Here is a 27578-nt window from a genome sequence, read left to right on the forward strand (position 1 = left end):
CATATTAGAAATAGAAAATCAGCATCTGCTGTGATGCTGCAGTGCTTTACTCTCAGTCAACCTCCCACCTCACTCCCGAAAAACCACAATCAGAATCCTTGTTTATCCAGCGGAGACTGGCACGCATTACTTGTCAAACATAAACACGGCAGTAATCGCTTTGTCTATTTTTCATATATGCAGCCAAGCAGTGAAGCGTCCATAGCCATATGGGCTCTTTGATTTTTTTTTTTTTTTTTTTTTTTCGAGGGGATTCTGATGGCAGCAAACACACGGCGGGGCCCTCGCTCTCTTTCGCCTCGAGGAGCTGAGGTCATTCCTCCGATTTGTCTCATCTGTGAGCGCGAAGAAACCTCCCAGTCCAGGTTTTTCATCAACATCTTGACTTTGTCTGTGGCGGGACCCCTGCTGTTGTGTTTTTCTCTGGCAGACATGTGGGTTCAAGTCGGGGAGACACAGGGTATAACCTTTTTACCCTTTGGTGTGCCAGAAGGAGATATGATATGGCCATTCGCCAACCCCTTGTTCCGCATTCATCTTGACCATTTGATGAGTCTTCTGTTGGACACATATGGAATAACCAAATGGGAAATCTGGACCCCAAATATGCAATTGGAAGACTTTATACAAGATTAAATGGCAAGGTTCTTCTCAGGTTCTTCTCAGGTTCTTCTCAGGTTCTTCTCAGGTTCTGTGGTTTACTTATTTTGTAGTACACAGTCATGGCTGGGGATGCACACTACCTCCATTGGTTTACCAACAGTATCACATTCCATAGTCTCCACTTTGGAGCAGCCATACGGTTTTCTTTCTGCCCCCAGTCTCATCTAGACTAGGACTAGGACTAGGTCTCCAACAGCCACAAGCCCAGAAGGAATTACAGTATTATCCTCCACGGTCTTGGTTGATTTTCCTGCTGGATTCGGTCTCCTCTTGAATAAAATGCATCTCCTTTAAGTCTATTTCATCTATATAGATCACATCTTTTCTATTGGAGGATTCCAGTTAAGGGATGAGATTATTTGCATTTTCCGTCTAAGTGTTTTCAAGCAACCTGTCTGGCTTTTGGATATGTCACGGTGGACAAAAGAGTCTTCTTTGTTTGAGTTTTTTCAACGCCTGGTACCCGCTGATAATGTTTCTGCACCGTTGTGGCGTCCTATGTTTGTGACGGTCTCCAAAGTCCAACCAGTTAGGAGCTGGTAAATAACCAAGAGTCTCAATTGATCCAGCAGAGTGACAGGGGGAGCCAGAGTGCTTGCAAACTCCCCCTGAACTCTCTCTCCCACTTTCACCATAGCGCCTGTGGCTTTAAGGGAAGCCCTGACATTATATTTTACTGCTTTGACGCTCCTATTGGCATTTCACTGCCTTTTAGAGAATGACTGAGCGCCTTGCCTTTGATTTTCCTTTCAGCCGTTAATGAAGCAGCACAAGGGGACGCAAGGAGATGATGTCATCTCCTCATATCCCAACCGCCCCTCCCCTCCCCCGTCCACCGCCGGTGTAGACAGGCGACCACACAAACATAGAACGGAGGGGGATGTTTTCGTAACTCCATCATGAAAGTCACGGTGCATCTATGGTATCGCAGCCAAAGCTCCACAATGTCAGTGAAATGTTCCCGGCTTCCGGTAATTGGGAGCCACGGAATTCAAAAGGTCCTTCTGTCTGCATGCGTTGAAGGACATTTCAGCTGGTTGACACATGAATAATTTTAAGGAACATGCAAAGGAGAGTCTCCCTATAGATTAAAAAAAAAGGTGTGCGGTTGTGTGCGTGCTCCGATATGGGGAGACGGCGAGGCGGGGTGGAGTAAGCCTAGATGGACAGGGAGTGCATGTTCCCAGAGATAATTGCATTTCTCTCACCTGTTACCCTTTTGCAGGCCTTCAAGAGCGCCACGATGAGCTCATACTGGTGTGCCGGAAAGGGCGACGTCATTGATAACTGGTGTCGCTGTGACCTGAGTGCCTTCAGCAGAGACGGCCTCCCCAACTGCAGTCCCCTCAGGCAGCCGGTGTAAGTGTGAGGTGACGCCGCGGCACCTTGGCATTCATGCACAAAAAGAGACATTTTCATGGATGCATGCACACACACTTATGTCTGGAACCACCCATGGGACACACGTGGGGGGGGGGTTTCGGTACACAAGCACAGTTTCCAATGTTCTCATAGCTGTCAGTCAAGCCATTCCTCTCAAAGGAACATGTTCTTATTCAAGGTGTCCTAATGATACACTTGAGATCTGGTCAATCACTGACTCCATTAAAGGGAAACAGGAAGTGTCCTGTGAGCATCACATGATCTGAAATCTAAGGTAGATAAACTGTGACACCATGTTAGAATTTCCTTATCTTTGGTAATGCAAAAAAAAAAAAGACGGGTTTGTCTTATATTCGGGGTCTAGCGATTTATATTACAGTTAATGAGCACTTCTCCTTTGCCAAAATAATAAGCCATCCGCTATATGATATGCCATGTGTGCCGTACTAAAACACAGATTATTGTGCCGGTGTGCTTTAGGCTGGCCACAATAAAAGGTCCACTTCAAAATGTGCAGTTTAGCACACACCACAGTCATCGATATTGTGTGTTGAGGAAGAGTGCAATAAGCAACCAGAGCGGTTGCCCGTTCATTTCTCAACCATAAGCTCCCAACAAAGGTATTTACCAGAATTGGCTGCTATTTACCAGAATTGGCTGGACACCCAACTGGCCTCACAACCACAGACCTTGTGTAACCACACCAGCCCAGGACCAATATAGGAAATTGCACATTTTGGAGCGGCCTTTTAGTGTGGCCACTTGTGCAATAATCATGTTGTCTAATCATCATCTTGACATGTCACACGTGTGTAAGGTGGGTGGATTATCTCGGCAAAGGAAAATTCTCACCAACCGACAGAAAAAGTTTTTTTTATTTGTGTTCAATGTGTTTTCACATATATGATACACATCATGCATGTGTCAAATTCCGACATTGCTTTTGCACTCTGCCTCGTTTAGCTTACGCCTGGCCCCTTACCTGGAGCCGTCCAGCACAATGGTAGCCCTGGAGTGGTTGGACGTGGAGCCACTGATTGGGGGAAAGGTTTCGGACTACATCATCCAGCATAAACGTGTGGAGGACCCATCAGAGGCTGAAGTCTACACAGGTATGATATAATGGAAAGGTTTGATCATTTGCAGCAAGATATCAAGACCAGCTATCAAACAAGGAAATTGACACTTCATCACTAAATTTGATAGAGCAACTGGTACTTTTTGCGGTGTGTAACATGTTCCTGGCCAATTATTTTCCCATGAAGAAGCAATGAAGTTGTTTGAGTTGAAAGGTTTGACAGGATAATTGAATCTAGAAATGAAGCGAATCTTGGCATACGGATTCACTTCAACATCCCAATGGGATGTCGTTCCAGATGCCACAAATGGTGCTAACCCATGCTGCAGATTTACAAAAGTAGCCATAGCTCTTCCAGGGGGCCGAGGTCGAGTCGGAGGAAGGGGGTGATAGAAGCGTAATAATATTGGTGTAGAAGGAGTTGGCTTTAGTCATTGGGAAGTATGGACAGGCCATCCATCACCCCTGGGAGGAGTGCTGATGAAGCATGGGCCCCAGCAAGGTGGTTGGAAGGGGCAGATGGTGTGGGTGACTCATTCTGCTATGTGCCAGTCACCGCTATAAATCATGTCGTAGGAGACTGTGTAATACAGATTAGACGTCTTTATCTTCATTTTTCCTCTTTTTTTCCTCTCTTCCTTTTATATCCACCTGTTAGTCATGCCTGCCTTGTACTGTATACTCACTCAGCTTTTGGAACGAAACCATGCATAAAAAGTATATATACAGTACATGATGGTGTTTTAGAGTGCTCACGGACCCTGCTGTTTTGGAGACGCGGTTCATTTGGCAGAGGACTCCGTCAAGATGCAGGTTGCCCGTAATTAATTATGCACAGCATCGGCACACATGTGGGCGCTTTGCACTTTTGACGGTAAATGCTGAAAAGCGCAGCTACTCAACGCCGTCTTTGTTCGGATGGAGATTGCTGATACATACTTGGAATGGATCGCAGGGGGAAGATTTATGAAATAATAGGGGCCTTTTAAAATGATGAGATCTTGTTCTCGGGACTCAGCAAATAATCATCCATAGCGTTGAGATGTATAATTTTCTCACACTTTTACTGACTTATTTGGAAATTATTGGATTGGGAATGGACATTCTTCCTCCCGGCTGGTGTCTTCTTAAAGGATAATGGTGAATGTGCTTCCTAGTAAAATGGAAGATGGCTTAAGGAGACCAAAAGTTCTAGTCAAGCCAAGTTGGCGCTGCTCAGGTTGAGGACACAAAATGATCCAATCATCTCACACCTTCAGTCATTTCCCCTTCAGTCGTTCTCATGCACACATTCCCCTGGCTAACCAACCTTCAACCGCTGGCCAACGAGCAGCTTTCAATTTGGGATGAGTGCTTTGCTCGAGGGCATCTTGGTGGTTTTCTGAAGTCCTGCATTTCTCCATGTTCATATTTTCCAAGTAAGCGTGAAGGTTTGAACCGCTCTCTAACATCTTAGTGTGCGGGTACACACACGCTCAAGGATTATTCAGTGCATTGAAGGAAAAACATCATGGTACATCCTTGGTCGATGGACTGTCAATCACAATCAGGTCAGCCCTTGTCTGTACTTAGTTGCAGACCGCGTACTGTTCCAGTCCAAAGTCTTAATCCTATAAATACTCTTACGCAAAAGCAGGGCATCATTTCAGAGAGGCTGGTATTTCTCAAATCTGAAAAGATATAATAACTTCATTTTGTAACTTTACCAATGATTTGGAGTGCATGAAAAAGTGGAAAGAAAAAATGCAGCCCTCTTTGACCACATGGTTATTCATTCATTCATTCATTTTCTACCGCTTTTCCTCACGAGAGTTGCGGGGGTGCTGGAGCCTATCCCAGCTGGACTGGTCGCCAGCCAATCATAGGGCACATATAGACAAACAACCATTCACACTCACATTCATACCTATGGACAATTTGGAGTCGCCAATTAACCTAGCATGTTTTTGGAATGTGGTAGGAATCCGGAGTACCCGGAGAAAACCCACGCATGCACGGGGAGAACATGCAAACTCCACACAGAGATGGCTGACGGTGGAATTGAACCCTTGTCTCCTAGCTGTGAGGTCTGCACGCTAACCACTTGACCACCGTGCCGCCCCACATGGTTATTCATTAAGTTGTTTTTTTTTTTTATTCATTAAGTTTGGGATTTAGACATGAATATGAAGTTTGAATTTACTAAATATAAAATAATAATTCACACCGTTCAAACTGTTCTTCTTTTAACCAAGGATGTCCAAAATGCGGCGTTGAAACCCAGATACTGTACATACCGAATGTGGTTATGCCTTATTCTTCTTCCATGGTGACAGCTTATCTTGATTTTGAGTGGCTATCTATTCTAGGACGCCTTAAATATATCATTACAATACACCTGTTTAGCATTTCCCGGCGCTACAAGGTAATGTTCCTAGTACCGGGTTAACTGGGGTGCCAAACCTGCTAATACAAGGTTTGGCAGGAATATCTTTGTGGATCATAACAGTAGCACCTGCATCCAGAGAGTGGCTTCCAACAGATACAAAGCCTCCACTGAAGGCTAAGGCTACATCCGCATGGATTGCCAAAATGGGAAAGAAAACATAGCTTGGGGTCGATGTTTAGGAGGCAGCTGCACACGTACATATATTGATACAAACATCAGAGCATTAGTCACGCAGTTGAGGAATGTGCACGCTTTCTCTTTTTTCAATGCCGGAGCTGTCTAGACTACAGTAGGGGAGCAAAATCTACCTGTCCTCAAGTGGTTGCATTTAAAAGTACATCAAGTGACAGTCCGGGGTCTGCAGTTTTATGTCACGGTTTCTTTGTATGTATGTATCCCACGCTAATTACTATATGTTTTTGTGCTTTTTTTTCCTCACTCCGATTTAAGTCATTTAACAAGCCTCCCTTTTGACTCGTGTTTTTTCATCTGTAACAGCTTCCTCCATGAATGGATGCAATCATCCTGTCCTTTGGATTCTTGCCTGCAAACGTTGCATTCTAAGCCAGCATCCCAAAAATGTTGCTAATGTGACTACCTCCTGTTTGATCTAAACTCCGGGATTTTTTTTTCACTATCATTGGCTACGCAATACCTGGCCCCGGGCTGCTGCAGTGCGAGGTGGGGTGCACATCTGCATTGATCAGCACGGTGAACCTGGTTTAGGCCAAATGTGTTCCATCTCATCCCAGGTCTGGACAAGTCTTGGCTATGAAGGGGGAAAATAGTCCCCTCAACTTTGCATGCAGACACACAAATCCACTAAAAATGTTCCCGAAAGGAACGCTTGGGAAGGAATCTGGGATTTCAAAGATTCATATAACCTCAAGTAACACGATAAGGACCGCCTGATACAGAACATACACCCAAAAGTGGTCCATGAGTAACTTGGTAGTGGACTCTACTTTTAGACTTTGAATTTTAGAAGAATTAACAATTCCATTGAATGCACAAACATCCATGTTCTGACGGTTCAGTGTATAGTCGAATTGCGGCCTTTTTGTTGCATATACTACTAATTTTCTACAAATGATGCCAAGTTAACTAATCCCCATACAGGCAAGAAAAAACTCACACAGAAGACACTCAAACAAAAGCAAGACTCTGCCGAGATTCGATGTCTGGTACATAGAGAACACAGGACCGAGGCTTGACGGACGGATGATAAAAATGAACACAATAAGAACTGTATCCGTAACAGCAATAATGTTATGAACTTAGCATACTGTATGCATTGTAAATGTTCTATGAAATTAACCACAGAGTCTGCGAAAGTGACCGGTTGTGTGGTCTACAAAAGTGAAAAAGTGAAGATATAAATAACACATTTGATGATTATGATTATTATTGCACCTGCTGTGAGATAATGTAAACCCGCAATAAAAGTATATTGTTTTGGCTATCAAATCCGGTGCTTGTGTCACAGAACAATTACTGACACCTAGTGAGCAATGTAGGATACTATATTCACAATGTTAATGTGGTTTGCTCAAATAAGCATTTTTAAACTAATAGGCTGTATTCAACGACAAAACAGCATGATTTACTAATTAATGCTTTTGAAAAATTGTGAGCGTAAAGCCGTGGAATTTTAACCGTGATGTGGCGAGGTGCGACTGTATACAAGGTTTGCCGACTGTACCATACCGCCACGCATGATCACGCACCCCTCCCCGGGGTTGGTCCACAGAGAGCCTGTGTGACCATCTTAGCTGGGAACAATCGACCCGTCCTTGCAGCAAAGTTGAAGGTGAGGACACTGTGACATGAAGCAGTCGTCATGCGCTTGCATGAAACCATCTTTAGGAAAGGGAAAGAGAACAGAGAGAACAACTTAGATGCTCAGATATGTGGAAAAAGGCGTGGTATTGTGAAGGACATCACTTTTATAGCGCTACCAGTTAAAGCGTGGCTGCCATACAGTTTCTTTTTCATAACATTGTCACAAAAAAAAGACCACTTTCGGTGCCAGACATAGATTCGGTTCAGACGGAGGGATCACCTGTTCCTGCAAGTATAGCAAGAAGAGCAGTGACTCACAGGGATGAAGTGCAGGTGAAGATGAGGTCACAGCAGATGGTAGTTGATCATCCCAAGTGCTGAATAAAAGCAAATGTAAAGGTGAGTTGTGATGGCATTTATAGTCTTCAAATATGATAACTCATTCCCCATTGGCATGTAAATTGCGGCTCTGTGTTTTCACAGCAAGCAGTCTTGAGGGAGCACGGCGGTTATATAAAAAAAAAAGTGAAAGGACTCGCAAACATGAGCTGTGTTTGAATGGTTAGTGTCGCCGTGTCACCCCGTTCCTGTTTCCTCGTGTGTTAAGGAAGGGTCGATAAGTCAACAGAAACTTGGCTCACAGTAAATTGTCTTCTGGAATGCTGATGACTTGTCTCTCCACTTGTTATTTTCTGGCGGATTTTAACTAAAAGTGATGTTCAACTTTTAGAGGATTGGGATTTTTAAGGCTAATCAAAATCAAAATTGCATTTATTGTCATTGTATTGCATACAACGAAATTTGAGGCAGGCAGCCAACAAGACAACTATATTGCCTGAGTGTTATGACTGCTAGGTAAAAGTATGAATAGTAGAGTACTTATCTCAGGACTTGCCTTGCCTCACTGTGGGTCTTGCTAGATGGCCTCTAGATGGCAGAACAGGTCAGGGGCATCCTTCACCTAGACCACTAATGTATTCATGGTATAGTCCAGCTTTGATATTGATGATCACATGATATGCGTAGACCATACGACTTGATGTCTGCAGCGGGAAGGGACAAAGCACACAAATCCAGAAATGGTCTGAACGTTATTGATATTTTAGGTGTTGCCCTTTTAACCTGTTCTTCAAACCCCTCACTCGGTTTTCAGATATGACCTCCTAAGGGTTGGCTTCATTGATTATTGAGGTCAAACGCTGCAGGATTTTAAGGGGCTCTAAAACCTTGCAAATGCAAGGGAAGCACCTTATACGGTTACTGCCACTGCAGTTTGTTTTACAGTAAATTGCCTGTTATGTTTTGACTGCATGGGAATGATTAGTGGCTTACCTACCCCATAACGTCAGGCGTCCTTATTTCCTGTCTCTCACGGTTAGTTCCCGAAGGAAAAAAAAAAATAGGGAAGGTGTGAAAGTCATCATGAAATGCGCCTAATAAAGTGGAGGGTACCTGGAAAAAGCTTCTGGGTTGTGTCATCACCTTTCTACATACACGTTGTTTTGTCAGCTGCTAATTCGCCTTGACCTTAAATCACAGTTCTGCTGAGGTGACACGTTTATGTGCACTTGTGGGCTCTCTACGACACACACGTTTCATGCTAATAAAAAAAAAAACTGTGAGTCTTCTTGTGTCGCGTTACATGTGCATGACACCTGATTTTCTGGCATCGACTAGGCAGGACTGGACTGGCGGTTGGAATATACGTGTGTGTGGCAGGGCGATTACAGGGATGGCGAGGGATGACAAAGTGTGAAGCGGTTGTATGACAATGTAGAAAGGCACAGTCGGGTGGGAATAATGGGCGGGACAAAAGAGGCAGCGCAGGACTGGAGGTACTCGGCAATGATGTCATCTCATATTTGCAAGGGCTGGGATTAAATAAGATCTGCTTCCTTCTACGACTTTTTGGACATGTTGAATTGCGATGGACTTCACTGTAACTCTGTTAAGCGTGTTTGGTAAGGGTAATGGTTTTATTTCATTTGAATATGCATCAGATTACAATTGAATGCATCACATAATCAGTTCACAGTTCCACATGTCCAAAAGGAGTAGGAAGAAGCAAAGCTTATTAAATCCTACCCCTCCATCTGGTACTTTTACAATCAGTAACTGTTACATTTGTTCACTTCCTGCTTTCCTAATATAGTTTAAGTTTTTTTTTTGTCACCTCGAAGTACGAGGTGATATGACCATCCAATGACATAATGTGTACCATAGTAAGTGTCAATATAGTGATATATATAGCACATCATGACTGGTTCAAGACTCTTCATCCTTGTATTTAGCAAACATCAACTGCTTGTATTGTTTCTTGAATTGGCTCATCGTTGTGCATTGTTTGAGGGTCTTACTCAATCCATTCCATAGTTTGATTCCACATACTGAAATGCTATGGCTTTTTAACGTAGTCCTAGCATATAAGTGTTTCAAATTTAGACCTCGCGCACAGACCTCACAGCTAGGAGAGTTCAATTCCACCCTCGGCCATCTCTGTGTGGAGTTTACATGTTCTCCCTGTGCATGCGTGGGTTTTATCCGGGTACTCCGGTTTCCTCCCACATTCCAAAAACATGCTAGATTAATTGGCCACTCCAAATTGTCCATAGGTAGTGAATGTGAGTGTGAATGGTTGTTTGTCTATATGTGTCCTGTGATTGGCTGGCGACCAGTCCAGGGTGTACCTTGCCTCTCGCCCGAATACAGCTGGGATAGGCTCCAGCACCCCTCGTGACCCTTGTGAGGATAAACAGAAGAAAATGAATGAATAAATGATTATTTTTAGCCTTATGCATTATTTTAGCTGTTTGAAGATTAACTATATCAGCAAGTTGAAGTATTTGTGATTTTAGAAATAAGGAGTTAGCATGTTCTCTGTAGGCGGCATTATGTTTGAAATCAACTAATATTTGAACCAAACAAACAGACTAGCCATTTGATAGTTGCACCCTTTTTTTTACTTCTGGTCTCCTCCTTGCCCAGACATGCATGACATTTGGACCACTCCTTTAGTTTCCACTGGTGACATGTCCGCTGTGGTCATGTTCGGAGGTATCCCACTGCCCCCGGTTTATGTAAGAGCCCGTCATTGGTTAAGACCCCCCCAGAATGTGTCGATAAGCCCTCATTCAAAGAGATTGAATTATATGGAGATAACCGGCGTCCTTGAGCATGGGTGCAGATAACAGATTGGAGTGACACAGCTGACTCTCTTTGTTTTGTTAATTAAAGATGACCTCATCGCTAAAAATGGATGCTGTGCACCTCCTCGTCACGAGCCTCGCCATCAGCAGATTGCAGATCGCAGGCAGGGGGCCAAGGGGTTTCTGCATTCCCTTCTCCCCCCCGTTTTCCTCACAAACTCATCGGTGGTGTTTTTTCCCCCCACCTCCCTCACTGAATGATATATCATATACTGTATACCGTATGTATAACTCACTATAGCGCATTTGTGTTACACGCGAGTTCCACTTTTTATTCATTACTGTTTGTTTTGGAGCAGTTACAACGGCAGCGATGAAAGGAAAATCTTTGAATGTGATAAATCACAGAGACAACTTATGCTGATCGATACAGAGTGCATTTAAGCATGCCATTGGCTTTGATTCATGTTACTGTCTGGGACATTAATAGTCGTAAAGTAGAGTAGTCTTAAGAGTTTCCTCGGGAAGATTTGTATAGAAACTATATGAATGATCTCATTTCAATGATATGTCTTAGTTTGTTTTACCAGTTAAACAGTAGGCTTTTTTTTTTGCTCGGAAGCCTGCATTTAGTTGCCAGTACGCCAGGCTATCCAAAAGCAGAAGTCCTGTAATAAATCCTTCCTAAGTACGCAGAATTTAAATTTACTGAGATACTGTTGTCAGGTTCATCATAGTTCCAGATGCTCCTCAACTCTTGAAGTCTTGTTTCATTTCATTTTATAAGCTGTTTTTTTAAACAGTTATGTGAAAAAGCACCCCATGCGGTGCCCTAATTTTTCCAGGCCTTGTGTCTGTGTGTCCGCTAACTCTTCTATTCCGAGACCGCTGCACACAAACCAGTCAGATCGTCAGAACCTGCACCCCCTGCTGTGTTGCATGTAATATTATTTTCCTGACAAATACACCACAACAAGTTTTACCCTATAATTTAGATTTGGATTACATGGCATAACATTTGAGCAAGTCTGAAATATATGGCTGTTGTTATTGAAGGAGGACTTCAACGTAAAAATTCTCAAAGGCTTGTGATCCATGAATGGACAAATAAAGGTCCTGTTTCAATTGGAATAATTAAATTAATACTTTTTCGTCATTATGTTCACACTGATCAATGGATCAACAACCAGGATGTTCTCAGAAGGAAGTGACCACAGCGTCATCAGCTGGTTGCAACAAAGGCTGGAAGAGAAACGTTGTTTACTTCCTTGTTAGAGAACAGCAAGTCGGACATGTGCATTCAGAAGTTTGGAGAGGGTCAAGTCAAGTTCGTCTGTAAAAGTCATAGTGGATTTTAGGTTCATCCTGAAATTTCACTTGGAAGCGGAACAGCCCTAACTTTAGGAATGTATGCCTTGTTTTATGATTTTATGGTTGTTTGGGCTAATACTGCTTAGAAAGCTACCAACAATGAAAACCATTCATCTTCTATACCAGTTATTTAGGGTTGGAGCTTATCCTAGCAGTCATTTTTGGGGCATTGAACCAATCACAACTGGACTATTCGTGTTGTTTTATAAGACATTTTGCCTATCATCAGAACAGGCCTGTGTAGTCTGACTAGTGTTTGTCCTCCCGAGTCATTGAGCATGAACTGATGAGAGGCTAAATGTCTTCCGAGACAACCTGAACAGTCTAGTTGGGATTGATTCCCAACTCGACTGATGGCCAGTAAATGACAGCTACGGTATGTGAACTGCGATCCTTGCAATGAAAACACTGTGATGGGCAAACTGTCATCACCAATTGTTTTAATTGGTACAGTTGATTTTGGATAATTGAGTCTGTATTTGACATGATGGAAACGTGTGTTAGCAGAGCTGCCTTACAGCAAAAAGTCGCTGGTACGATTCCATCTTGGACCATTCTGAACACCCAACTTTTTGTCCTTTTTCTGTGTGGGATGTGAGCCTTTACCTAGTACCCGGTACTTCAGGTTCCCCAGGTTGCTGACACAACTGACACAACATCTTGGTTTTCTGTTACTGGTCTTTAAGCAGTCCCAGACACCAACTACCTCTAAGGGTTCCGACAATGTCATAATCTCATACAAAGAGGCCATGCGTTGCTACAGTATTTGGTGAGTTGGAAAAACGTCTGTGTTGGGATTAATAGTACCCACCAAAGATCACAGGCTGTTGAGCATTAAAAGGTCTAAAGTGCCCAACAAGAACAAGAACCAAATTCAATGAAGCCACAATTTGGCCTCATGAAAGTGTCACAAAAGGAACCCAGTGTGCCATCAAACCACAACATGAAACCCAAATTCTTGCAGAAGGCAGTGAACATCTTGGCGGGGCATCACTACATTATCCAATAATATTAGGAGTCAAGATGATAATTGGAGTGGAATATTTGTGACCAATGATAATGACAACCAGTCAGCGACTGAGCTTGTTGTGGTCCAGAGCCAAAAAAAGAGTGTGTTCTGCTCGGCTTCCTTTGGAAGACCCATTAATTTATATCAATAGTGGATTTTCACTGAATATTATGCAGCATGCTGAGGTAAGAAGTCCAAATCGTCCAAGGAGTCATCACTAGATGTCTGTCATAAAATGTTATGGCATTTTAATGTGGAGACATGTAGTATATAGGCTAAAACCAGGGTGTATTAATTGCCTTGTGCAGATATGTTTGCTGCGCTAATCAATTCAGTACCCGATATTAAGACCATAGATTCTATTCAGTGAACCGCTTTTATAGTCATCAGGTACAGGTCTAAAAACATTAGCATTAGCAGCTTGTATAAACTCTACGAGAGCTGCTGCATGAGGTCTCATGAGTGGTTATTAAATAATGATACTCATTTGGTGTTTCTAAGGAAATCAAGTCAATAGTTTGTTTATATATTTATATTATTACAAAATATGGCATATTTAAGGCGGCACGGCGGTCGAGTGCTTAGCGCGCAGACCTCACTGCTAGGAGACCAGGGTTCAATTCCACCTTCGGCCATCTCTGTGTGGAGTTTGCATGTTCTCCCCGTGCATGCATGGGTTTTCTCCGGGTACTCCGGTTTCCTCCCACATTCCAAAAACATGCTAGGTTAATTGGCGTCTCCAAATTGTCCATAGGTATGAATGTGAGTGTGAATGGTTGTTTGTCTATATGTGCCCTGTGATTGGCCGGCCACCAGTCCAGGGTGTACCCCACCTCTCGCCCGAAGACAGCCCCGAATATGGCATATTTATGTAGGTTTGTTTATGCAAGGAATACTTTAAACTCGAAAATGTTGGGAAACACTGCAACAATTAATAGGCGTTTTACCGCTTCCCTTCTGTTGCAGTCACGTGATTTGGAGAGGATCTGCTCCTAAAACACTAATTGCTTTAACATCTTACATTGCATTGCTGATATTTGACTTTCCCGACCTAATTCGTTTTCACATTGGGTGTAATCGACACGTCGTTGGTGTGAAACAGTGGCCGACTGCAGGCTGTTTTTCCCCACACTTCCTCAAATTTCCTCTCCAAGCCAAAAAAAATGTCCTTAGGTTTGAACCCACTGACCTTGAGGATTAACACATCAGTCGCTCACCCTACCTCACACAAACACACACAGCGTCATGTTTCCAGCACTTCAGGGGACATTGCTTTGGCGAACCTGCATACATGCACTGTGACCTAACCCTGAAAAAGTGACATCAGGTGGGCTTTTCTTAATATTTGCATCTGCAGAGCATTTCTGCAATATAAATGTCATTTGTTTAAGTGCAAATGCATGCATCGGGGAGTGTGGCATTGCATTGTAAAATATGTGCTGCGTGCAATACACGTATTTCTTTATAATCTGCTGCAACTTTCTGCTCATTATTTGTAATTGCTCCTTTCCTGCCTACAGCTCCTATTGCACACAAGGCTGGCCAACCACGCCTGACTTTTACTCTGCTGCTGCGCTTTTTTTTCTTCTCCCTCCTATTGTGTTTAGTTACATGTTGCGGCACTTTAGAAGGGCTTTCCTTGTCGAGTCGGGTCGTTCTGGGTCAGGAAGCTTTGCTGCTGTGGGCCTCCACAGTGTTGACCATAACAGTCAATACGAATCTTCTGAATGACATCATACATACTGTAGGAGGCTGGGGTGTGTTTGTTTCAGCATCATCATTCCATCACCTCGTCCAATGATTTGCTATCATTTATTCCCCCCTCCCCCCCGGTTGCCTGCTTAAAAGGTCACTTGGCACTTCCCGTCAGGTTTTAATTGCCGTATAAGCTGGAGAATACACAAAATGGCTTTTACCATAATAGAATTTTAGGAGGTCTAATTTTTGCCAGCTGTGTGCTGTGTTTTGGTTTTTGGTATCGATAGAAAATGTTGACCACAAGCATACCAACCAGCTGCCATCGTGAATGGGGCTCTCGTATTTGGAGATTTTTTTTTTTTACTATCAGCTAATTGGATAGGTATGGAAGCAGGTCAGCGCTACCAAACTGAGAACCCTAAACTCATTTGGTCAGTCATAGTGAGATTTTTAATATTGCATAAATATGTGCTCACAAGATGGGCTGCACGGTGGTCTAGTGGTTAGCATGTCGGCCGCAAAGTCAGGAGATTTGAGTTAATATCTAATATCTAGCATCTTCACGTGAGACTCTAAACCAGGGGTCTCAAACACGCGGCCCGCGGGCCAAATGTGGCCCGCAGGACACTAGTTTGAGGCCCCCGCCTTGATATGAAAGTTTAATGTCAGTGCGGCCCGCGCAAGTTTGATATGGATGCTGTATGGTATCATGTACCCAGAAAAAATGATTACGTTTGATTATTGTTCATGTTAAAGGTTAAATAACTGTTAATAGTTATCCTCCCTATCCGTGTGGAAGTGGTAAGTTTTTGGCTAAGTTTAAAGGAAATAACTTGAAGGCTACCGTTTAGGTCGCTAGCTCTCTAGTTTGCGAGTTAGCATGTGTCTCAAGACCCTGCAGTTGCGCAATATGTTGTAAATAAAAAGAGTATAAATGTGACTATAGTCGTGTTTTGTCATGTCTACAGGGCTCTAATAATGCTTTGTTCATTTTAATCTAAAAAAATAATTTGTCTACCCACCAACTATATGTGGTTTCTTAAGTTTTTATTATTTGCCGTTTTATTATTATTATTATATTTATTTATTACTGATGGAGTGATTTTCTTTATTCTTGATTTGTTTATTTATTTTTCATCTTATTTTGCGCAGAAAAATAAAAATTAAGATATTTGATAACAGTGGAATGTTTTATCAGAGCTTTTATTGTAGAAAATCGAAACCAAAGCACTGAAAAAGTTTGTGTATTTTTCTGTTTTTATTAAATGCAGTTTTTTGTTTTTTTTTTTTAAAACCTGATGCGGCCCAGCCTTGCCCAGACCCTAGCTCCAGTGGCCCCCAGGTAAATTGAGTTTGAGACCCCTGCTCTTAACTGTCCAAAGGTGTGAATGTGAGCGTGAATTGTTGTCTGTATGTGCCCTGCGACCAGACCAGGGTGTACCGCACCTCTCGCCCAAAGTCAGCTAGGATAGGCTCCTGCTTACTCGTAACCCTAACGAGGACCAGCGATATGGAAAAGGGATGGATGAGAACACAAGATTATTTAAAAGTCCTAATTTGTGCATTGACTTTTGAATAATATGTATCATAGAGTCTGTTTATTGACAGGACGGAAAAACCTCCTTCGACTTCTTCTTCAAAGTGATGCCCCTGCCCTGAAAATGATTTTAAAAAAGAGGCATCCCTACACATCATAAGATAAAGCTTGCACTATGCCAACGATCCATCAGTCAACTACAAACGTGGGTTCTATATGTTCTTTGAGGGAAGGCTTCTGACAAATGGCTGGGATTGAATGAGTTAACATAAAAGCTACAGACACACACCAGGGGCGTACTAAAAGCACCTTTAAACTGCCTAAATTCCAGCTTCAAGGCTATACTTGAACAACACATCCAATACAGAACTGAAGGACCTCTGAGACCTATTTAAACGTCTTTGGACCATACCTGCATGCTGTAGACATGCAGTATATCAAACCAAGAGCATTTTACCAATTAAGCATCAAATCATCTTTTTAAACACGAATGCAAGTAATTACATGTTTAAATTCCATTTTTTGACATGACCTTGAATGACACAGCCAGTCATTCCTCTGTTTGGAAACATCAGGTTTTAGATTGAACTCGTGGTTTGTGTTACATTTGTATTCTGGTTGGGAATAAACGGACTGGAATTGATTTGTTGTTTTAGTCATAAGATCACGAAGGGGGACGTAAAACGATCTCTGTATTTTACCCTTATTTGGTTAGCTTCTCACAAAGTGGCATGTGCAATCTGCCCAAAGTACATTTTGTGCCTGGTCATGATGGTACGTCCTGTACCTCAGATACATTTACCATTTGATCCATGGAATGCTTTGGTTGGGTTTTGTCAATAAACATGTTTACAATTGTAAACATGTAAACAAACACTTTTCTTCTACTGAGATCTTCCATTGATGATTATACAGTGAAGAGTCACTGAAGACATTGTGAGCTCAGGTTTTTTTTAAGTGGAACCGATAGATAAAATTTGCTGAGGCACATCAGCATACACATGCATTTCATCTTGCTGTCCGTGTGATGCCCAGTTATGACCTTTTCACTCATGTCACTAAACAAAGCCATGCTGGTCTTCTAGAGCGGTGTCTACTGTATGACAGTAATGCTGTTTTGGGGCCTTTCAGTTCATGAAATATTAACTTTGCATTTTAGACCATATGACTAGTTTAAGGATACCGTCAAGCTTAACATCTGAGTTTTCAAAATGCGAGGTGTGGTTTCGCAAACATGAAGTTTCATTTTGGACCGTAAGTTTGGGTGGTAGACCATTTTTTGAGTCACTTTTCCAAATGTGAACTTTGAGTTTTGCACTTTTTGCGGTCAATTGCCCGTTCCTCTTTTTTTTTTTGCAAACATCAGGAATTGATTTAGAAGCTTTTATGCATGGCTTGCTGAAGCTTAAATTGGGCTTTTGGAAATTTCATTGACAGTTTCCAAAATGTTAAGTTTGGGTTTGGGTTTTAGACTTTGAAAGGCGGTTTATGAAATGAAATGAAATGTTATGTTTGGATTTTAGACTACTGAAGGATTGTTTTGTAAACATTATGTTTGGGTGCTAAGGTTTTAAGGATGTTTTTCCAAATGTTAGGTTTGAACTTACATGTTTCCAAATATGAAGTTTTGTGTTTTAGACTTCTAGGCAATACTTTCATTTGCATTCATTCATTTGGTGACGGACTTCACTGTTTATGGTGGTGTCCTACAATTTAATGTCAAAGAATCTGAACTACCACTTTAACGGAACACTGTTGACTTTTTCTTTTGGGTTTTCTTTTTTGTGAGGGCTTTAGCGTAAAAAATGGTATTTCCCATGACTCCCGTTGCTAGCAAGTTGATTTAAACCTGTTTTCTGTGTTATGAAGCACAGAAAAGGCTATGACTGAGGCCTCCATGAGAAAGTGGGAAGGAAAGCATAGCTCGATGCTAATGCTAATTATTTGCCTTTGTAGACCATTGGGCAGTTAATCGATTATAGTTTAATTTGAGAATCGATGGTAGTCGATGGCAAGGAGTTTTATAGCAAATAGCTTTACAACTAAAACCAATCATTTAGAGGATCATCATCTCCCCTGCTGACGTTTGTCATTTTCCATTACTTGTATTTTTCTCCGTGCTCCACTCTCACTGAGGCTGATACAAAGCAAAAGGAGAGCAGCCATCAACCACCGATGATGTACATCCTGCTAGAAGTAGAACAGACAAAATGGCCAGGCTTACGCAAAAGGAACATGAGTCAGTTGTCCTACAGTTGGATTTATACGGGTCAAGAATATGTGGCAGTGACGTACGTATACCCACTCAGACCCATCCTGAGTGTTTTTCACCAGACAGACATTATTCTACTTATTAAAATTCCTTCATGCGTCATAAACATACCTTTCATCCTTTGTCCTCCTTCTTTTCTCCTCTGCTTTTGTCTGGCCTGTATTTAGCTGGTATTTTAGCAATCTGGCACCGCACTGACATGCCTTTTGTATTTGCTTGTCATGAAAGGTAGACCAGATAGATCCACACCACGAGCCAATTCGGTTCATCAATCCATCTTCTATAGATCACTGCCGATTTCATCTGCAGATTATGAACAGTCCGACTGGGACAGTTATTGTTCACCAAATGTCCGCATGTCGGCGTACTTAAGTTACCAAATACGCTAATTGCAAGGAAAATAACTTATGCTGCTTTGACTGGCCTGTGGTATGAGCTGTAGCTTGTGGTGTGCCACCATCGTTACAGATATACCTTCATTCATTCATTCATTTTTTGCTGCTGGAGCTGGAGCCTATCCCAGCTGTCTTTGTGCGACTGGTGGCCAGCCAATCACAGGGCACATATAGACAAACAACCATTCACACTCACATTCATACCTATGGACAATTTGGAGTGGCCAATTAACCTAGCATGTTTTTGGAATGTGGGAGGAAAACCCGGAGAAAACCCACGCATGCACGGGGAGAACATGCAAACACCACACAGAGATGGCTTGAGGGTGGAATTGAACCCTGCTCTACTAGCTGTGAGGTCTGCGCGCTAACCACTAGACCGCCAATAGTACCTGTTTTTTATTATTATGGACAATTAGTTGCTGCCTTCAGAGATGTTTTTTGCTTGATGGCAGCCATGTTTTTCAACCGATCCTGCCCAAATTTTACAGTCAGTCAGTCTCGTAAATGCGTGTACCAAATTTGGTGGCCATTCGTCTTAACACTCTAAAGCTAAAGTGGGTGTTTTTGTAGAGCACATTGATCTGTGTGAGAAACTTCACTTCTCCGACTTCTGGAGGTTTAATAACAGTGCCACCATGTGGTGTATTTATCTGACCAATAATAGCCCAGTTTTAACCCTTTTGTGTGCAGCTGTTGAGGAGTAGAAGAGTTAGTTGAAATAAACATTCACATGACTTTTAAAGTCGTATAGGCTCCAGTAGTACTGCACTGTAAACAGATATACAGTATTATAAATTAAATTGCTTAGACATTAGGCTTGCCAAAGTAATTAAAACAATACAAGCTCTGCTTTTGTAAAAGGTAACTCTTTGAAAGAACGGCAGTCCAGGAATGTATTTTTTAGGAAAATAGGAAAACCTTTGATAGACACATATTTCTTTCTATGAAAAGGTCAAGTCACACATTCATAGTGCTGTTTTACATCTCTTTTCCAGCTCGCCTTCTTAATTTGTGCTCTGCCAGCCAGATTACTCGAGTGTTTACAAGTTGGCGCTGGTATTATAAACTCAAGCTAATCTGCCCTTTGCTTTGTGTAGAAATAGTTGGAAATCTAACCTTTTCAGAGCTTTTTTAGACTCCTGATAGCTTTCACCTTTCCATCAGTCCCACTAGCACTGGAAAATGGAAAAAAGTGATTATTAAAAAGTGGTAGTGATTCTACACACAAAAAATAATTTAAGTATAGTTCTAAAAGCATAATGGCACCAAATGTGTTCATTTATTTGGGTGACAGCCCACGATGTTACGTTTTTGTTTTTTTTTTATACTTTATTTTTATTTTATATATTTTTTTAAAACGTCAACAGCAATACAAACACACTTAAAACAAAAGGGGGGCACTGGACACACACAGCACACAATTTGGCTATCCCACATTCCCTGTCATGGTGCAATTTGAGTAATTTCCTTGATTTTTGTCCGTGAACAGTGTCCATTTCACTCATTTTTCTCCACACATGTCTTTTTCAGTCCTCAATATAGGTGTCAATAGTTCCATGTCATGTATTGAGTTCATCACACAAAGCCAGTCCTCCAGTACCGGGGGTCTTGGATTAAGCCATTTTTTGGTAATGGCTTTTTTACTTGCTACCAACATGATTTTATATAAATACCTTTAATATCTTTTCTTAACACAAAGTCTCCCACCAGGTGGCCCAGATACAATGTCTCACATGAAAAAGTCACACTGTAACCCAAAATCCTCTCCATGGTTTTACATGCCCTCTTCCAAAAATTGGTACAATATTCCGTATTTGTCACATTCTAATGTCTACAGCCGCAGCTGTAAAATAATGGTGAAAATAATGGATTTGTGCTGTTGTTTCTATGTGTATGTTTACTAATTAATCAAGGTTAACAGAAGATTTATTCAGGCCCCAAGTAGTGTCGTCTGGCCATGCTATGTGTGCTTGTTGTTTCTGAATATTTGACAGACAGAAAGAAAAAAAAGACTACAAAGTCGTTGTTGTGTCGTGACCTTTCCGCCCAATTCTGTCTCTCCACCAGGTGAAGTGTTGAGCTTGCTGGACGATCTCTTCTCCGGCTTGGGTTCATCCTGTGTCGTGCCCGGGAAGAGGAGTGGCGACCGTCCCCACACTCTGCTTTATTCCGTCGTTTTCAAGTGCCTGGAGCCCGACAGTCTCTACAAGTAAGTTGGATGCCAAATTTTCCTGGAAAAGGTAATCGCTCTGTTTTGGTTGCTTTAATTATTGCTGCTGGGTCATTTTCAGGATGGAAAAGAGACGTGTTGTTTTGAATGACTGTGTAGTATGAGCTGAAATGATTTGCTGGGTTCCTGTGGAGCACTTGGTCATATGACCCGTTGCAAAACCCGTCTCATTCCAGCCACCGGTGTATTAAATCCCCACAAGGGACAATACGATAGAAAATAAACTTGAATATACTTTAGTATAGCCAGTGTACAGTTTGCAAGGCAGTATATGTTTATTATATCATGGAAATGAGTCAACAGTATTTAAACAACACAATGAGTAGACAAACATGTCCACACTATTTAGTGGGAGCACCATTGTTATGTAGTACCGCCTTAATCCTCTTGAGAATGGAATTCACCAGAGCTGCATTGGAATCCTCTTCCACTCCTCCATGATGGCAAGTCTGGTGGAGCTGGTAGATGTTCAACACCTTTCTCTTGCAGGGGAGCGAATGCTGAATGGCGAAAAGGCGGGCGTCCACCAGTTATGAAAGCTGCATACTGACTACTAGTCTATCAAAGTTTCATAGTACTTTGAGAATCTATATTATCACATACTACAGTATTAATTGGCCCTGTACCCTAGAAACCGCCCATGAATGATACGGGAAAAGGCCCAAATGATACTGTGTCAAAGCCCAGGGCAGTGATACTGATAAAATATAGAGTTTAACCATGTCCAGTATCAGCCCCCGTAGCTGTCCACTCAGAACGCGCTGCTCTGGTATCGTGCCCGTGAAACAACCAATCAGAGAACAGCGCACGAGCGTGAACACACAGCGTTTCTTTTGCTGCCGTCTGTGCTCTGTCAACATGTCAGCGGTTGACACTCCCGGCGAAAGACAAATAGGGAAAATAGCAAACAGAATATTAGAAATGGAACGTTTTATCACCATTAATGAGGACGACACTCTTGAAATGATTTGATTAAATAGTACGTGATAATAAGCTCATGATTAAATAGTATGTGATAATAAGATCATCACATGGTTTGTCTGGTATCAGGCCCAGTATCATGCCTCCCGCGTGCCAGTATCAGCCCCTCGACACACTTGGGGGAATGATACCTGGCCTGATACCAGACAAACCATGTGATAACCTATAACTATATATAAAAAGCGAGGCAGGCACTCCATTTTCTGTTAGCGTAAGAGAAGTTTGACAGGGCCTTGGCGATGCTACCACCAGTTCACTTGCAATGTGGTCCAAAAATGTGGAGGGTGTTGAATCTTCTTCTAACATACACCAAGAATGTCAAAAATGCACAATTCCGAGCTTCAGAAATGTGAACCGCTTCTCTAGTGGAGTACATCTTCATCCAGAATAGGTAACACTTTGGAGATTTCGGAGTGGAATGATTGCAAATGGTGTGTCCAAAAGGACATGGGGTCACCATGCAAAGCAGTAACAATAAGACAGAAGCCCTGTTGGAGGCCATGCTGAATTTTGGCTGTAAAACTAACAAAGTAGATTTTCAATGACTTTTTGGGGGGTGTCTCATGTTTGCCAAAGCAAATGTCTGAAGTAGATGAGCTCTAACGGACCTGGGATCATCTTGGCTCTTCACATTCACTGATAGATGTTGGACTTCCTCCTATCATCATGGGCTCTTTTCCTTTTTGGCATTTAAGACGGGCTAGCCACGCACTCCAAAACAAACAGCCACGTGTCAAGCTGTGCACCACATGAAAGGAAAGGAGCTTTGTGGTGATATCAACTATTGTGCGATGACATGTCCAAAAGGTGATAAATATGATTCAATGATGAAAGAATCTGCTCCGCTCTTGCTGAGCTCCAGAATTCTAATACATTCACCAGATTGTTAACTAAATACAGTGAGGAGAACTATATGGTTTTTGGCACATTTTTAGGATGTTCTACCAATAATATGTGTCACTCGAGCTGGTTTAAGAGCACAATCTCACCCACTTTTGACGTAACAGGCTTTGCTACACGTCTTAAAATAAAGCGCTGCCTACTATCCATCAGTCGGCCACAGATGTGAGAGAGTTTTCTTTCAATACGATCATCTAGCAGGACATGGCCGTTAAAGTGTGAGTGTAATTAGTTGTGCCAGTGTTGCTAACATCTGTGTCCTCCTGTTGTATTCTTTGTGATATTTTGTATATGATTTATGGCATTTATGATGTTGGACAAGTGCAGAGGTACAGTATATCTGGGTTGCAATCTCCATACGGCATCCATGTGTGGAGTTGGCATGTTCTTCCCGTGTGTGCGTTGTTTTTTTCCAGGTATTCCAGCTTCCCCCCACACTCCAAAAACATGCATGTTAGGTTAATTGGTGACTGTAAATTATCCATATGTACCCTGTGATTGGCTGACGACCAGTCCGGGGTGTTACCCATGTGATAGTAAGGGCCATGGGTGGATGGATAGATGGATGGATGTGCAGAGGTATGTAAAAATGGATACAATTCACAATACCACTTATTTAGGCTGCCTAAATGTGTCTATCAAGGCTACATTTGAGGCAATACAATATTGCGGGATCTTGGAAAGTACTATAATAAGGGGATTCCAATCAGGAAAAACAACATAATGTAACTTTATTGAAGGAAAGAATTCTAAACGAGAGATTTTGAAACATCTTTAGAGACAGGAAATGGAGGTGATTCTCAGTTTTTGAGCATCTTTGCTTCTATACACCTGCAGATAGATAAGCAAACAAAGCATCATTTAGGAATGGGAGACAGTGCCCACATGTTGTTGTGGCTGTCACTGGACACATTGAACTTTATGTTTATCGTCATCCTATTGTTTTGTGGCCTTGGTATGTTTTGAGAACCTCAACTTTGCTCCTCAAAAAGGAGAGTCCGTGATACAAAGCTGTGGGAAATGTGATGCAGAGTCCTTTTCATCCCCAGATTATATGACGGTCAAAACGACGTACACGCCATGACCGAATAAATGTCAAAGCAATTGACTTAACTCCAATGATGACTTTCCCAAAAGCTTGGACAGGAGATAAGAATATTTGGGGAATGACCGTCGGGTTAATCTAAGGAAATCTAGCCTCCACTTACAAAAACCCTACAAAAAGAGGCTAATTGAAAACTTTGTTGCACTGTTATCTTTGTTTATGCATTCTTCACCGTGTTGTTTTGGACCGATAAGGGGAGAATTTACGTCGAAATTACGTCTGAGGACACATCTGTTTGCAGCCAACCCCACTGTCTAAATCAAGAGTCAGATAAAGCCTCCAGTGGAATTGGCTTTTTGACTTGATCATTCCCAATGGCTATGGCAGCAGTATTTCCCTTCCACTTCAGAAGACCGGGCTTCTTGATCAATGTCAGACACCCATTTCAAAAGAGGAAATTAGAAGTCCATAATAAAATAGTATTACTTTTTTTTCATCCGAAATGCCCAAACACACAATATTACTCCAAAAATATTATGTCCCATGACATTAGCTTAGAGACAGTGAGTTAATTTAGCATGTAAATGTGAGCATATTTAGGTTTAATGTAAATTTTACTTCAATCGCTTACTGGTATTTCTTTTGTACCACTCTCTTGTTGGTTTTTGAAGCTCTAGTTACAACCTCCTTAACACGCAACAGTGCAAAATGTAAATTCTTGCAATTGTTCAGCTGATATATATGTATCTTACCAACGACATTGGTAAGACAGCCAATATTTGTAGTCTTCAGTGTGATTTTTTTGATGTAGAAAATTAAACAGAAATCAAAATAAAGCAGGGAAAATATCCGGGATGACATTGTCTGCAATCCAAAGAACTTGCATTGTCGGCTTAATTGTTCATAGCAGTCAAATGGCCTCTTGCAGGACTCATACATACCCCGATATATCATGCATTGTTATTTTAGTAGCTTCCATTTCTTTGTTTTTACATACTTATCAATATGTGGAATCAAACTATGGAATGGATTGAGTAAGACCCTCAAACAATGCACAACGATGAGAGAATTCAAGAAACAATACAAGCAGTTGATGTTTGCTAAATACAAGGATGAAGAGTCTTGAACCAGTCATGATGTGCTATATATATCACTATATTGACACTTACTATGGTACACATTATGTCATTGTATGGTCATATCACCTCGTACTTCGGTACGGAACAAAAAATTCAAAAATTCAAAATTAAAAAACAAACAAACTGTATTATAGAAAGCAGGAAGTGAACAAATGTAACTGTTTGGAAAAGTACCCGATGGAGGGGTAGGATTTAATAAGCTTTGCTTCTTCCTACTCCTTTTGAACATGTGAACTGATTATGTGATGCATTCAATTGTAATCGGATGCATGTTCAAATGAAATAAAACCATTACCATTATCATTACTGTATACGTATCTAGACAATTGACTCATCCTCTACTAACAGTCTTGCATCTTTCTGATTAGTCCTCAGCTGCTTCTAATTGTCTCCCAAAGTAGTGAGTCTCCAGACCAGACAGTCCATTTGTTGGAATTATTTTACCGCCCCATCCATCTTTTTATTGGCCTGTTTATAAGCATTTCCTTTAGTTTTTTCTCCAAATTAATTGACCCTGTTGGGTACCCCAGGCCTGTGGCAACCACATACACCACTCATACATTGGTAGTCGCAAACAAATATGGAATGACTTACCTGCAGAAGAAAAAGGCATATGCAAATGTGGAAGTGTGTCAACATTAACAGCATGAGCTGCTTTTTTATATGCATCATATTTTCTGAGCCAGTGGTTACACAAGAAGCATTCAAAAACCAAAAAAAGGTCAGTTGTTAGTTCTAAAATGACCCGTGCAACTTTTCCAAAAAATGACTCATGAGCATTTGGGGGATAGGGTTTATTATATGTTGTCCATCACTCTCTCTCTCCCTCTCTCTCTCTCTCTCTCTCTAACTCTCTCTCTCTCTCTCTACTCGGCAGTACATCAATTCTCTTTTGTTTTCATTTCCTTTTGCCTCCTCTTTCTTTTCTTTCCAGTGTCGTCTTCTCCATCCAAAATGTAATAAGTGGATGACCATATGAAACTGTTGTCGAAAGTAAGCAGGTATTGCTGCTCGATTGCACCATTTGAGTGAGCTGAGCGCAGGCCGCTTTGATTTCTAAAGTAGTTGAAGAAACAGAAGTAGCCGCATTCACTTGAAATATCTGCTATATAAATGTTGTCACTATTATTTTGGGCCGTGGAGTGTTGCTGATCTGCAAAATTTGAGGATTTCCATCTTGTCAGATATTCTAAGCTGCCATAAATTCTTGCGGCGGCAAGAAACAATCCTATGCAGCTCGGATTGATTTGTGGGCTGGCTCAACTGATGTGTGTCCAAAATGCTGATGTCATGGAAATGGCGTCCCCTCAGCATGCCAAAAATACTGTCCTAATTGATCCTCTCTTACCGAGCTTTCTTGTCCTGTCATCTCTTGTTCAGACGTACCACCATCCGCTGTCTCATTCGGTTAGAGGGAAATGGTCACTTTAATGACAACGCAGTTCATTTACACGAACGCTTAACCCACATTTGTCCACCTCGGTATGTGCTGAGCTTTCAAACCATAGCATGAGGTCAATGCCGGCCCGGCGGTTACACGGAGATATCAAGACAAGGCTCTGCTATTTGAGCTACATTGCTAACATTTTAAAAACAGGTTAGCCTGTTTGCTGAACAAAAAAATATACATATATATAGATAAAAATTGCTAATGAATATTAATTTTTTACTTGGACTAGCGCTGCTGCTACCCGTTACTCATGAGATGGTTGCCAGATTGTTGTTTGTACACTGCTGCACTACTTTGTACTCTATTGGCACCCTGCTTGGTTTGCTGCCCTCTGCTGTCTCGTTTGCTACTTTGTCTTATGTTAACACTTTGTTAGCGTCTTGGTGACGTTTTCGTGTGCTTATTTTCTCTTATACTTGAGCACCTTTTGTGACAATATATATTTTTTTATACCAACCTTCTTCGTCTCTGCGTTGGGGTCCTACATTTTTGGCCCCCACCCATTCCTCATACAGATAGGATACAGATGGGCGGGTGAACAGATACAGATAGTGTTGTACTTGCTCAGCTCAAATACTGTATGTATATATATGTATATACACAATATATGATATTAATATACTGGATATTTTACTGCGGTTTTGGGGATGCTGACTGATACAGATTTTTTTGTCATTAAGATCAAATATGTGAGGTCATTTTAAGGACCTCTTAAGGGTTAAGATCATGTATGTGTGTATGGATGTGTGTGCTAGTTAAATTCAATTACTACACGTGGGGGTCTGACTTGACTCTGAGAGACAGACATGACTGTCATGGTGGGGACCCAAAGTGTTGGACCTGACAAGTGAATTCTTAAGGGCGTGTGTGTGAGAGCGAATGTGTGTGTTCCTGACTTTGCTCTGTTTCAAGGACACATTTCACACTAAAGACCAGCTAATTGGGGGGGGGCTTGTTAAATTGGGGACAAAGGCCAAGTCCCCTATTAGTGAGGAAACGGCTGCTTTTCGGGGTCAAGGTTAGGGTTAGTTTTTGGTTGCCTGTGATTTTGTTTATGGTATGTCAATG

At 41.7% G+C, this 27578-nt stretch overlaps 1 protein-coding gene across 3 annotated transcripts in view; it reads left to right on the top strand.

Moving 5' to 3' along the window:
* astn2 (astrotactin 2) overlaps positions 1 to 27578 on the top strand; it is a 208541-nt gene that overhangs the window by 165895 nt on the left and 15068 nt on the right. For all 3 annotated transcript variants that reach the window (XM_058048853.2, XM_058048863.2, XM_078793956.1), the window contains 3 exons: positions 1889 to 2022; positions 3010 to 3158; positions 20833 to 20974. In XM_058048853.2, coding sequence (XP_057904836.2) covers positions 1889 to 2022; positions 3010 to 3158; positions 20833 to 20974 — 425 coding nt within the window. The remainder of the gene's footprint in view (positions 1 to 1888; positions 2023 to 3009; positions 3159 to 20832; positions 20975 to 27578) is intronic.

This window comes from Doryrhamphus excisus, linkage group LG10, assembly GCF_037039965.1.
Source record: "Doryrhamphus excisus strain RoL-2023G ecotype Guam linkage group LG10, RoL_Dexc_Guam_v1.1, whole genome shotgun sequence".
Taxonomy (NCBI): Eukaryota; Metazoa; Chordata; class Actinopteri; order Syngnathiformes; family Syngnathidae; genus Doryrhamphus; species Doryrhamphus excisus.